Source organism: Saccostrea echinata, unplaced genomic scaffold (genome assembly GCF_033153115.1).
Source record: "Saccostrea echinata isolate AGI-Se365-2 ecotype Australia unplaced genomic scaffold, CSIRO_AGI_Sech_v1 ptg000061l, whole genome shotgun sequence".
Taxonomy (NCBI): Eukaryota; Metazoa; Mollusca; class Bivalvia; order Ostreida; family Ostreidae; genus Saccostrea; species Saccostrea echinata.
In genome coordinates, this window is record NW_026889810.1 from 1,606,498 (window position 1) to 1,620,659 (window position 14,162).

At 34.7% G+C, this 14,162-nt stretch overlaps 1 protein-coding gene across 1 annotated transcript in view; it reads right to left on the bottom strand.

Moving 5' to 3' along the window:
* The window catches only part of LOC133175167 (receptor-type tyrosine-protein phosphatase epsilon-like), a 66,661-nt gene extending 59,913 nt beyond the window's left edge, over nucleotides 1-6,748 (bottom strand). Inside the window, exons 1-2 of the mRNA XM_061310285.1 lie at nucleotides 6,676-6,748; nucleotides 5,963-6,190 (exon numbers count right to left, since the gene is read on the bottom strand). Coding sequence (XP_061166269.1) covers nucleotides 5,963-6,190; nucleotides 6,676-6,748 — 301 coding nt within the window. The remainder of the gene's footprint in view (nucleotides 1-5,962; nucleotides 6,191-6,675) is intronic.
* Nucleotides 6,749-14,162: the final 7,414 nt, after the last annotated feature.

Genomic DNA, 14,162 nt, shown 5'->3' on the forward strand with positions numbered 1-14,162 from the left:
GTGAATATGAAACGTCTAAATAGAATGCAGACATCGACAACGTCATCGATACTATTTCAGCCTTTATCTCGAAAGTTCTATTCTCACTTACAAGTCAGAGTTATCTTTCTTTGCCCATTACGTAAATAGGGAAAATGACGGTACCGAAAATCTACAAAATGTGGAATCTGATTTCAAAACAAATTATATATTTAGTATTTGTAGACTAATCTCTGTTATACTTAAAAATATCTTGAAAAAATATTAAAAAACAAAAAAGTTTAAAATTGACCATACACAAGTTCACTTCCGGTTCGGACAGGAAGTACCGGAAACACACGAAAACAACTTCGAAACAAAGAGAATGTCATGATCTAATACTCCTGTAAATTTCACATCTTTACCTCAAACCGTTTCGAGAAAAATTCCGGACAAAAGTCCATTTAAAAATTGGAAATTCGGCCGTAACTTCGGACCGGAAGTGAATTTTTCAAAAAACGGAATTTTATATAAACTTCATATATCAGCCTTCTATCATGTGAAAAATTGTGAAAATCTATCCAACCATCTCTGAGTAATCGCGCTCACAAAATTTGGGAGGAATAATAATAATAAAAAGAAACAATACAATCACTATAGGTCTTCCGTTGTGAACGGAAGACCTAATAAAGGAAACAATACAATCACTATAAGTCTTCCGTTGTGAACGGAAGACTTAATAATAAGAAACAGAGTAAAAACAATATGTTCCCAAACTTCGTTTGGGGAACATAATTAAGAATATCTTGAAAAATTATCAGTAGGTAAGGTACGTATTTTATGTCCTTAAGACAATTTTTATGATTTTTTTTTAATGTGATCAGTTAATTTTCCTTTCCCTCAACCTTCTATAAGTTCAAAGTTGTCCCTGTACATCTTCAGGTAACATTTCATTGATATGCATCGCATCATATCAAGAGTGATGAATGTTAGTTTTACACATACTGATTTTGATAATCTTTAATTATATTCATAGATATAACATTCAAATTTATTATATGATTTAATAAATCATAGCCTTCTGATTAGTGGAGATCCATCATTGTTAAAATCATATTAAATTATGGTCGCCTGCATGAGACCTTTCAGGTGAACATTAACATTTTTTTTCTCCACTGGACTAAATATAGATCAAGAAGTTCCAGATTGATAGAATTGTTAATGAAAAGTCTTTTTACTCTATATGGACTATCTATATGGACCCCCCCCCGAAAAAAAGGATAAAATAACAAGATGTGTTTGTGAAACACTGATGCCCCCGTATGGCAGCTTATGGCGAAGGTTAAAGTTTCCCAAATGCAAGTCAAAACCCAGGCCAAAAGATAAAAAATGTTTCGAGGAATATACCTGTGAAATTTGAAAGACCTAGCTGCAACTGTTCAAAAGTTATGGCGAAGGTTAAGTAAAACGTCAAGGTCAAGGTCAATATGGTTGGTCTCCAAAGGAAGGTCTTGTCACAAGGATTACATATGTGAAGTATGAAAGCCCTAGCACCAACCATTCAAAAGTTATGACCAAGGTTAAAGTTTTTCGAAAGTAGATCAAACTCCTATGTCAAGGTCAAAGGGTCAAAGTGGTTGGTATCCAAAGGAAGGTCTTGTCACAAGGATTACATATATGAAGAATGAAAGCCCTAGCACCAACCATTCAAAAGTTATGGCCAAGGTTAAAGTTTTTCAAAAGTAGGTCAAACTCCTATGTCAAGGTCAAAGGGTCAAAGTGGTTGGTATCCAAAGGAAGGTGATTTCACAAGGATAACATATGTGAAGTATGAAAGCCCTAGCACCAACCATTCAGAAGTTTTGGCCAAGGTTAAAGTTTTTCAAAAGAAGGTCAAAATCTTAGGTCAAGGTCAAAAGGTCAAAGTGGTTGTACCTAAAAAAAAAAGGTCTTGTCACAAGGTTTACATATGTGAAGCATGAAAGCCCTAGCTCCAACCATTCAAACGTTATGGCCAAGGTTGAAGATTTTCAAAAGTAGGTCAAACTCCTAGGTCAAGGTCAAAGAGGTTGATATTCAGAGGAAGGTCTTGCCACAAGGAATACACATGTGAAGTTTGAAACCCCAAGCAACAACTGTTCAAAAGTTATGGTCAAGGCTAAAGTTTTTTCAAAAGTAGGTCAAACTCCAAGGTCAAGGCCAAAAGGTCTAAGTTATTGGTATCCAAAGGAAGGCCTTGTCACAAAGAATACACATGTGAAGTTTGAAACCTCAAGCACCAACTGTTCAGAAGTTATGGCCAAGGTTAAAGTCTCGTAAAATTTTGCAAAAGTGGGTTAAACTCTAAGGTCAAGGTCAAAAGGTCAAATATGATGGTACCCAAAGAAAGGTCTTGTCACAAGGAATACACAAGGTTAAAGTTGACAACAGACAGACAGACAAACAGGACAAAAACAATATACCCCCGGGATCTTTCGATCCGGGGGCATAAAAATAGATCAAGAAATTGCAAATTAATAGAACAAGTGGTTATGATAATTGTAATCCGCTTCCCTCAGACTCTCACTGCGTTCGACCAGGAATTCAACAAAACAACAAGGATGACATGGTTGCTAAACGAGTTCGTAACATTTAATAGTATAATAAAAACAATAATTGCTGTTTTTTTCTTTTTGGTCAATAAGATTATTAGCAAACCTCGAAGTACAATATTCACCTCGCCGTTTGGACTCGGGGAATATTGCACTTTTAATGTAGCTTAATCATTGTATTGACCTCAAAACGGCAATAGTTGTATATTAATATCTTTTTACACTCAGAAGCATGGTGAAACAGGTAAGAGGTATATGTGCCTGGTAGATGTCAAAAAATTGTCCTATTAACAGAAGGCATCATACAAAGATCCGTGTCATTAAAAACTTTAAGTCGAAAACATCAACGTCTTTCAAGGTAAAATTGAATATTTAACCATTGTTTTATTGATTTCAAAACGTAATCTTTTATTTTCTGCAAAATGAAGCACTATGAGTATTTTGAGAAATTCACGCAGTCAACATATTTTTTTCGAATTCAACATACTCAAAATAGATTAAAAGATCAATGCTTGACCAAATAATAATTATTTGCCGTTAAATCTTATTTCTTGCTTTTTTTTACATATCAGGACCAGACTAAATATGATAGAACTGTTCTGCATCATCACTGAAGATGTTCATATGTAACCTAACCGTGTATATTTCTTACTGTTAGCAACTAAACACTTCAGACTAACTCAAACACACTAATTATAGACGTTATTGCCAGGAGGTCACGAATAACCGGCTTCAATCTAACCGCACGCCCAATGTTTTTACAACAATTATCACTACTGCAAGATAAGTATGAAATAGTCCTTTCCTGAAAAATTACCGTCTGGACAAACGAGTCATTTTTCAGGGAAATATTACGTTTTTGTAGAAGAAATCAACTGCCCGGAGGCGGAACGCGAATTTCCGGATTAATGAGAGAAAATAACATGAAAAAAATCGGTTCCCAAAAAATATCGTCCGGAAGGTGCAGCGTCCGGATAAACGCGACGCCACTGTAGTCATTCAAATTAAGATTGAGAGTTAATTTTTAAAATTAGCAACCAAGCTCTATGATAAATGTGATGACTTCAACTTTTCAACAGTCAACTTCCCTTACTTATGCAGCAATATGCCTTCAACCCTACATACGGGGTTTATATCTCTCCGCTGATTCGATACGCAAGAGCATGCTCTACGTATGAACAGCTTTTTTAACGAGGTAAGTTATTGACAAACAAGTTGTTGAAACAAGAATATCAACAGCCTCGTTTATAGTCGTTATTTCGTAAGTTCTATGTTCGATAAAATGACCTTGTCGGTATACACAATTTATCATTAAGTCAAATGCTGACTGGCGTGTTTCATGAAATATGAAGATAACGAACAGTATTCAATCTCGAAAGTCCAAAGACACGATACAAATTTGAATCAGAGCAAACACGGACCTCAAAATTTAGAGGTGGGTTACTAATTGTTAGACCATTATTTACACACTGAACTATCGACAGATTTTTCTGTTATTTCCCGATCATGACAAGGAGCACACGGCGGGTGTGACAGCGGGTCGGCACAGGATGCTCACTCCTCCATTGCACCTGATCCCACCTCTGATGTTTTGGAGACCCGTGCTTGCTCTGCTCAAAAATTTGTATTTTTTAATGGACTTCTGAGCTTGATTCCTGTTCGTTATCTCCATATATTTGAAGAAGCATGAAAATATTTTCATTTCACTAATTTAGAAGCATTTCGGGTGTTTTAAGGGTTACCGCGATAAAGGTAGCACATTTTCCGGTTCAGTATATCTTTTGTCCTGTGCATGGTGTACATTGTCCTATCAATTGTAAATTTCGGCTCACTCTTTAAATTTTTAAATATTTTCTTAATAATAAGCATATAAAATTGTCTTACAAATTCATATTTTAATCACACATTATGGAATCATTTTAAAAATTCGTGGGGGTCAATATTCGTAAGCAAACAAAATTTTACTTCGTGGAGATGTAATTACCTTGGTTAATCGTTGATAGGGTAGAATCTATGAATCAATTTATTTACAACATAAACGCTCGTGAGGAAGTCAATTCGTGGGTAAGGGTGACTCACGAGATCCACGAACATTGGTCCCCCACAATGATAATTCCACATACAGTTGTACATGTTAAGCTCAATTTTGATAATATTCTGTCGATAGCGTTATCGCTAGAACTTCTTCAAGTACGAAGGTGTCTGATGCATGGTGAACTCACTTACACTCTATTAAACTATAATTTACTATACAAAATAAAAGTAACCCCAAAGATCTAAATTTTTACTACAGTAAATAAGATTTCTATATTTTCACTAGAGTAAATCAACGTTTTTACTACAGTAAGTCACAACCTTACTTTATGAATATTTGTTAATGAACCTTTTATTTTTGACAAACAAGAATAAAGTTCAGCAAAAAGAAACTGTTGCTTTTGTTTATTTCTGTAAAAAAAAAAAATCAGATTACCGATACTGATTATTTAAATAAGTTTACACCACAGTTGGATATTTGACGAGTAAATGCATTTACAAGTTAAATATACAACTCTGGTGATTATTATGGTTTTTATCATTGGTTCTTTTTTATTTACCTTATCTTGAAAAACGAAAAAAGTCGGTGATAACAGAGGGGTTTGTACTAACCTTTGATATGTCTCTCAAAATTATCAAAACTTACTTCCGATTTCCTCTAGGAAGACGAGACGCCTCCTGTCCTCTTTGTACTCAAACGCCTCATTGATCTCTCTGACTAATCATCAAGCGTTAACGTTTTCAGATACAAACTTAGGACGATATAAAAGCTACGATTAATTAAAATGTTACAGTCGTCATTTAAAGGCTATCGAATTCTTGACCGATACAAATATGATTTCAGCGGGTAAAAATATCGCAAATCGGCAGATTTGAAATCTCTAGGCACATAGTTTGACTTTTTAGCGATTGATATTTATCTTTGTTTTTTACTCTCTGTGTTAAAAGACACTTAGACATGTTCCATGTTACTTAATTTTGTTATTTAACATGCGTTAAAATTCAATTCGAATCAACTTCGGAAAACCTTTATACGGAGATAATGACAAGTAATTTGATGCGCAGTAAATTTATTCGAAGTAAAATTAATATATCAATTATATTAATTATATTAATTTCGTTTCGTTAGTTAAGGTCATAGGTAATGCCTTCATGAAAATTTGCATTCTGGATAGCGTCATCATTTTCAGAGAGTATCGAGATTGATTAACGAAACCACAATATGCTGATACTGATCACTATCTGTTAAATACACAATTTAAAAAACAAAAAAATTTATGGGTTTATATTATATTGAGCTTTATCCAACATTTAATTGATTATGCTTTAACCTAAGAGTGTAAGATGTAGAAAAAAATCTTAACTGACTTGGAACGTACTTGGAAAATTATCTGTCCTGTAGAAGATGTCGATGTGACTGATGCTGACTACACTCCCTAGATCCACTCTCCACTCTGCTGTCTGCTTTTTATTTTCTGATATTGTACATTGATTTCCCCCTGCTGAGCGGTCCGTATAATTCCCATCCACGGCGTTTGCTGCTCCCCAAGCAGATCTACTTGTGAAATTATACTGCTGCCAGGCCGGTCTCCCTAGAGCTATGTTTTCTTATCAATAAAAAAATAAAACACAATTAAGAGATGTTTTTCTTGTCATTGAAACGTTTAGTACTTTTAAAATGCAAACATATTTTGAACAAAATGTCTTACCCCGAGGCTATGAATTTCACAATTTTGGTAGAGGGTTCAATGTTTATTACAATCATGCCAACAGTTTGACTGCTTGATGTCCAGTAGTAAAGTAGATTTTCAAAGATCGCATTAATTTTGGTGGCTTTAGGCTCACCCCTCAGACCCCAGGGGGGAAGAGACCATGAAATTCACAATTTTTGTTCCCCTTTACCCATAGATATATATGCCAAGATTGGTTGAGCGGTTTCAGAGAAGAAGCTGAAAATGTTCAAATGTTAATGCACGCCGCACTTCGACGGAAGAAAACAGATAGCAATAGGTCACTTGAGTTTACTCATGTGACCTAAAAATAGGATTTACAAGCGCACCTATGCGATGAGAAAATCCATCGAACGCTGTACCTTGATCTATACTTGGAATACTGGTACCAGTTCGGGAATATACACATGTCGAGAGTATGACTCTAATTCCCATTTATTGATATATGCATGAAAAAAGCAATAAGTTTCTTTATATTCTTACAGTTAACACATCGTCATTTCACTATTTGCACTTGAACACGTTTAGTCCGAGTCGATAAGCTTTCAGTCAGAGAATATATTAAAATGGGAAACAACATTGGAATTTAACCGAACAAAATATACATATAAAACTATTCAAAATGACTACATGTTAGTGTATTGAACCGAATTTATAATATAAAAATGCATTATTGTCAGAATTTTTACATCATTAGGAGAGAAAGGGGTGTGTTGTTGCGGCAGATGTATTGAGTATTATAATACAAGCACACAGCATCGTTCTTTAAATGGAGGAGGGGAATCCAGAAAATAATGATCATAAAAAATAAACTTTTACAAGCAGTAATAAAAAAGATTTATTTTCAAATTTCAATTAGTAAAACCCCTTTCATGTGTGTGTGTCGGGAGGGATGATGTTACAGCTCTCCCTTTTCGATAAAATATTAAGGGTTTGTTCGTACTGAACAAATATTTTGCCGGTGTTCCAAGGGGAAAAAGGCATGCTTAATTAACCAATGAAAGTTGAGCTTACGTAGACGGTAGAAAAACAGAAAGTAAGCACTTGATACGTGTGACAGATTATTTGTCATAGAAAGGGTTTAATTTGACCTAGAGCTAAAAAAAGTAATCAGGATTTGTATAATTAATCCGAAAGATGTTTTCCGAAAGATACGTGTATTGGGTATGAGACAGGTCGCATAATAAGGAAAATATTGCGTATTTCAGAATTCATTAAGTTGTAGGATTTAACAGTCAGCATTTCGCAAGTTCTATGGTCGATACTCTGACCTTGTTAGCAAATATAATTTTTCATTAAGTCATATGCTGACTGACGTTTTTCAAACTAATTCTTAGGCCATTATTTACACTGAAATTTTTTTCCGTTTGCCCGATCATGACAAGCAGAACACGGTGGATGTGACCGGTCGACAGAGGGTGCTCGCTCCTCCATGGCACCTGATCCCACCACTGATGTTTTTAGAGGTTCTTTGCTTTGCTCCAGATTTGTATTGTTTAAATGGACTTTTGAGATTGAAAACTATTCGTCATCTCCATATTTCATTACTAATATTAATTACTAACGATATTTAAACCCATTTCCATTATTGAAAGGAAAAATTTTTTAAGAGGATATGTCAAAATCTTACCGTAAGCCTGGGTATGTACCATACAAAGAAGTAACTGTAGAGTTAATAAAATCATACTAACTCGTCTGTGTTCTGAAATATTAAATTCGTATAAGCAATACAATCATAACAGTGTGATGCTATCATTATGGTACATGTGCATCAGATTCTACTAATTATAATTATTTTTTTACTATTATGAAAAAATTCATTGTCTCGTGCGGTATACCGCTGCACATGTTGTTAAACGCAAGTATTTGTATAACCACAAATAGGTTGGGATATGAAAACACACTCTTGTTTGAACAATATGCCAAATAAAATACCGACATGGACATGCACAGACACGTTCATTTGCAAGTCTCCCTAGTAAAATGTCCACCGTTGGTTTAATGCATAGCCCAGCCTCATAAATCTTTGTAATTGATTGTTTTTATTTTAGACAACCTGTATGCTACATTTTTTTCAAAAATCATGCAAATAGATATATATCATATTATAGAGTGATAAAATAATTGAAAAGTAGGGGGTGGCAAATACGATCCGATATGTTTTAATGTTAAACTGCGTGCAATTTTTTTCATATAAACATTGAGCGCTAAAATTCGCTCAAATCAAATGTCATTGTATATCGCTCGTCTTTGGTCCTTCGGCCGATCATAATTTATTTCCATCTGAGACATATCTAAGCATACAGAATATGATTCATATACAAACCAATAAAAGGTCAAATCCAAAACCCCAAGCTATAACACATGTCTCGAAAAATATTGATATATCCTTTAAATATCTATAAATTTATCACAAATGCATGTCAACAGTGAACATTTCTACTCTTTGCTAAATCTTCTGATAACTATCTCGTCGACAGACACTAAAATGCACATAATCGTTAAAGCGTGTATCAGGAAGTAAAATGCATTCAATAACTCTCTAAAAACATGTTTTCTTATATAATAAAGCTCCGCGTGCATTTTATCGGCACTGTCAACACGAGAACTCACAGTGGACGAAGCAATTTATTGTAGAATAAATAACGATAATTTATTCCTGTTGCGTTCATATCTACGGATCTGATATTGTTTTCCTTTCCAAAATAATAGTGAATAAATTAAGTTGATATAACAGTTCTCATAGCACTAAACTAAATGCAGACTGTATGTTCATATGACAAAGTTCTGCCAAATTTCCTTATATATCGGCCTTCATCAGCCTTTACAACTGCAATGTACAAAGATCCTGCTTGGGATTTTCAGAACTTTCAAACTTGTATTATACCGTTAGGAAAATATTACCTTGGATCCTCCTTGAAAACATGGATCAATGTGAATGTGATTTGAACTTTTTAACAATACACAGAGACGTAAGCATAGTCATGGACATCGGTCTTAGTAACCTTTTATACACGAAGTCCCTTTTGATTTACTACTACCTTATGTAAATAAACCGACAGCTCTTCATCACATTCGAATCAAACGTTACTCTGTCCCTTTGAAAGTTTTAAATTGTCTATTTGTAATTGTCAAGAAAAGTCTTTATTTGGATTCTTCGACACCAGAATACAGACTTGGATCTGTGGTTATGGATATGAAAATCATAAGACTTTTTTAAACCGCCAAATTTTACGTAAGAGAATACTGCTCAAGTAACCTGCTTCTTCCTTAAACTTTAATTTGCCAACAAAGGAACTGACGTGGTAATAGACTAAGAAATATTCATAGTCGCAAAAGGGTCCAGTCTTGTATTCCACCATATTTCAAGTTGAAGTCCACACCTTGTATTTCCTACAAATATACTTCGACTATTGTTTCCAATTTTTTTAAGTACATTAACACTATAGCTATGTACAGTGTTTAGATATCGAGCATCTGAAATATAATCTTCCTACGTTTCACATGTTCTTCTTCGCCCTACAACTATAATCCTGCTGGACATGTCATTACTGGTGACATAAATATAATTAATAATGAGGACCTTAAGTCACTTATTGTAAAGGGCCAAAATTTAGGGAATCCCGATCTTTAAACTTCTGTCATAATTTCATAAATACTATGAATTCTGTGGAAGATTTCGGCAGGCGATAGCCCAAACATGAAAAGGAAGACATTCAAGCATTGTCAGAATGAATTAAAAACAACAGATTGGTGTTGAAAGCGCATGAAGCGACTGAGGAACAATATGAAAACTCTACATCCTTCTGTCTTCAATAATTCAGAAGTAAAAAAAATGTGATATGTACTGGTCTCAGCTGACAAAGCAGATGTATTTATTGCAGTTATAGTACATGTAAAACGTGTGTCGATCGAACACGTGTTGTTTATTTATATTTATACCGGAAACCAATTTTCATTGGTTAGCTTATTAGGAAATAGAACCTGTTAAACAGATTTACCTATATGACACGCCTTCTCACCAGTATAACAAGAAAACCCCATTCGAAGGCTCTCTTTTCGTGCAGTTTAAGGTCGTGCCTAACCTAATTGCAGAAAATAGCGAAGAAGAACTACTTCAAAAGCCCAGTTTTACTCCAACAGAAACTGCAAAAAATACAAGTACTAGTAACTACACATTTGCTTTGACAGACGCTGTGCAGTTAATTTCGTCTACTTTCAGTACTCAAGTTCCAACAGCTCGCCGAGAAACTTCAACGAGAAAATAACAATTCTGAGCAGTTATTAAATAAAAAATTAAAAGAGAACATTGCTGGAAAGCTAAGGTTTGAAGGTAACAAAGTACAATACATATTTAATGAAGAGAGCTTGGAAGAACTCGAAAAACTTAAAGATTTATCCTCGGCTGACCAAGGAATTGTCAAATGTTTGATAGAAAAAAATCAGTACAAGACAAAAGTATATGAGATTCGCAGATGGGTCGCCAGCAGGATGGAAAACTGTCCAGGACTACCAACCGATGTTGCCGAAAATTCCGATGACGAAAAACGGATCAGAATTGCAGAATACAGGGCTCTTAGGCAAAACAAGGAAAGAAATTAAGATTTCAACCTTATTCTAAACCAGCTCCAGCGGTCACGGCTGGTTCTTCTGCTCAGCTTGCTTCTTTTGGTTTTCAACAATAGAATAATCCAATGCAATCAACAAACCCTTTTCTCCAGCCCTTTCGTTCGGCTAGCAGACGCACTCTGCAGCCCAGTGACGTCTGCTATAGATGCTTTCAGACTGGACACTGGAAATCCAGATGCCCATCTCAGTTCAGTGCAGTAGTGCCTTCCACCTCCAAGAGAAGTGAATGATAAGTATATAGTCAGTTTTGATATGTTTGACCAATACAATGATAATGGAATTTAATTGCAAGAGTACATTCATTTCTTTGATGATCTTAATTCTGGCGAGTCAGAAATTTATAAAAGAATAAAGAAAAGTTTATCAAATCATTTAGATTTATGGAAAAGAATAGGCGCTTCCAATCACATTCTAAGAATAATTGAGCATGGTTATCACATTACCTTTGAACAGAATCCACCCAGGATGTATCTGAAGAACAATAAGTCTACTGAGGCTAATTCTTTGTTTGTTTTAGACACCATTGATGAATTGCTGAAATCAGGTCTGTCTTGCAGGTGCTGTTCAGCTTTTTATAGTCAGCCCCTTGAGTGTAGCGGAGAACCGAGAAAAGAAGAATGATGTCTTATTCTAGATATAAGTACTTTGAACAAGTATGTAAAGAAAAAAAGAACAAATTTCAGGATTACAAAACAGCTCTACAATATTTTGAGAAAAAATATTTTTGCATAAAGTTTGATCTAAAGTCGGGTTACCATCACATCGATATAAGTAAAAAATACCAAACATATATAGGTTTTCAGTGGAAGGATAAGTACTATTGTTTTATTGTCCTACCTTTTGGCCATTCAAGCGCACCTTTTGTCTTTACAAAGTACCTTAGATCTATGGTTCGATACTGGAGAGCGTGTAATATTAGAATTGTATTATACTAAGATGATGGTTTAGCTATGGCTGAGACTTACGAAAAATGTGATAGTATTTCAGATTTCATACAGAAGTCCTTGGAAGATGCAGGCCTGCTTATTAATTTTAGCAAATCTGTTTTCAGACCAGTGCAAGAAATCGAATGGCTGGGTATACAGTGGAATTAATTAAAATTCAGTATTTCTATTCCAGAAAGAAGAATACAAGATGTAGAAGAGACGTTATCAAGCTTTATTTCTTTGTTACCTCATGTTTCAGCAAGATTTCTGGCAAAAGCTTGAAATATTTGCAGATTGATGACTAGATTTTGTTATATGGAGATAGTGTTAAGAAAATCTTGGGATGCAAGAATCGATTTGAAATTTCCTGAAAATACATTGAGAGAATTGAATTTTTGGTTACAGAATATACGATCCTATAATGGCAGTAAACTGACTAATACAAACCAAGAAAGTGTAATTGTTTATTCAGATGCTAGTAATGTCGCAGCAGCGGCATGTACAGTAGGTGTAGACGAACATAAGTTTCACCAGATGTGGAATGAACATGAGGTTCATAAGTGTTCTACGTGGAGAGAAATGATAGCTATTGAACAAGCTTTATTTTCTTTTAAAGACAGTTTGAAATACAATTCTGTTAAATGGTTCAAAGATAATCAGAACTGTGTTAAAATATTTGAGTCGGGTAGCATGAAATTAGACACACAAGACTTGGCATTTAGCATTTTTGATTTTTGTAAAAAACATAACACAAATGTCAATGTTCAATAGGTACCTAGAAATGCTAATGAAAAAGATGATTATCTTAGTAAACAAGAAGTCTGTGAGCCAATGCTCACTAATAATACCCCCGCTCTGATATGAATACACAATTTCGGTTATAGACAAAGAAAGTGATAATTAGGAAATTGACATCGGATTTGTAAAAACTGAATCTAAACATATGGCATGCCTAAACAAAGATTGTGCTAAAATTTCAAGCATCTGCGATAAGTAGTTGCTGAGAAAACTACGACCAAAATTTGCTATGTATGTTTCGGACAGACGCATGGATAAACAGGAAGTTGACATCGGATTTGTTCCGAAAATGAATCCCATTATATGGCTTGCCTAAACAAAGATTGTGCTAAAATTTCAAGCATCTACAATGATTAGTTGTTGAGAAAACTACGACCAAAATTTGTTATGTATGGTACGGACAGACGCACAGATAAACAGGAAGTTGACATCGGATTTGTACAAAAATGCATCCCACCATATGGCATGCCTAAACAAAGAGTGGGTTAAAATTTCAAGCACCTGTGATGAGTAGTTGCTGAGAAAACAGCGACCAAAGTTTGTTATGTGTTGTACGGACAGACGCACAGATAAACAGGAAGTTGACATCGGATTTGTACAAAAATGAATCCCACCATATGACATGCCTAAACAAAGAGTGTGTTAAAATTTCAAGCATCTGTGATGAGTAGTTGCTGAGAAAACTGCGACCAAAGTTTGTTATGTGTTGTACGGACAGACGCACCGATTAACAGGAAGTTGACATCAGATTAGTACAAAAATGAATCCCACCATATGGCATGCCTAAACAAAGATTGTGCTAAAATTTCAAGCATCTGCGATGAGTAGTTGCTGAGAAAAGTATGACCAAAATTTTTTATGTATGGTACGGACAGACGCACCGATAAACAGGATGTTGACATCGGATTCGTACAAAAATGAATCCCACCATATGGCATGCCTAAACAAAGAATGTGCTAAATGATTACGTGGCAGACATACTCGAATTTAAAAATTGTTCAAATATTTTCGTTCAAGGGATGAATAAAAATTCCATATTTGGCTCAGAAAAATTTTACTCCTCAGTGTTAGCTATAAGATTGGATGCCCGTAAAAGTTTTTTTTTCCGGAGAGTGTATTGCAGTGATATGTCTTAGTTCACTTGATATGTATTGATAAGGTCCTGGTACAATGGTACTGCAGATGTGAAAGAATTATGTGTAGAAAAAGCATAGCGTTTGTGGTATGACACAGAAATTGTGATGGTCCTGTTACAAATGTATTGCGGATGATTTTCTTTTGACATTTAGATGCTTGATAATTAAAGCAAAGTATATTCGAGAAGATTTTTTTAAGAATTCTGAATATTATTGATATGGTCCTGGTACAATGGGTATGTACTGCAGATGAAATAAGATTTATATCCTAGATAGTATTAAATTATTCATGTGTCTTAAAACTAATGTATGTGTTTTCGTGTTATACGATTTGCAGATATATTTTCGGTTGCGAGGTGG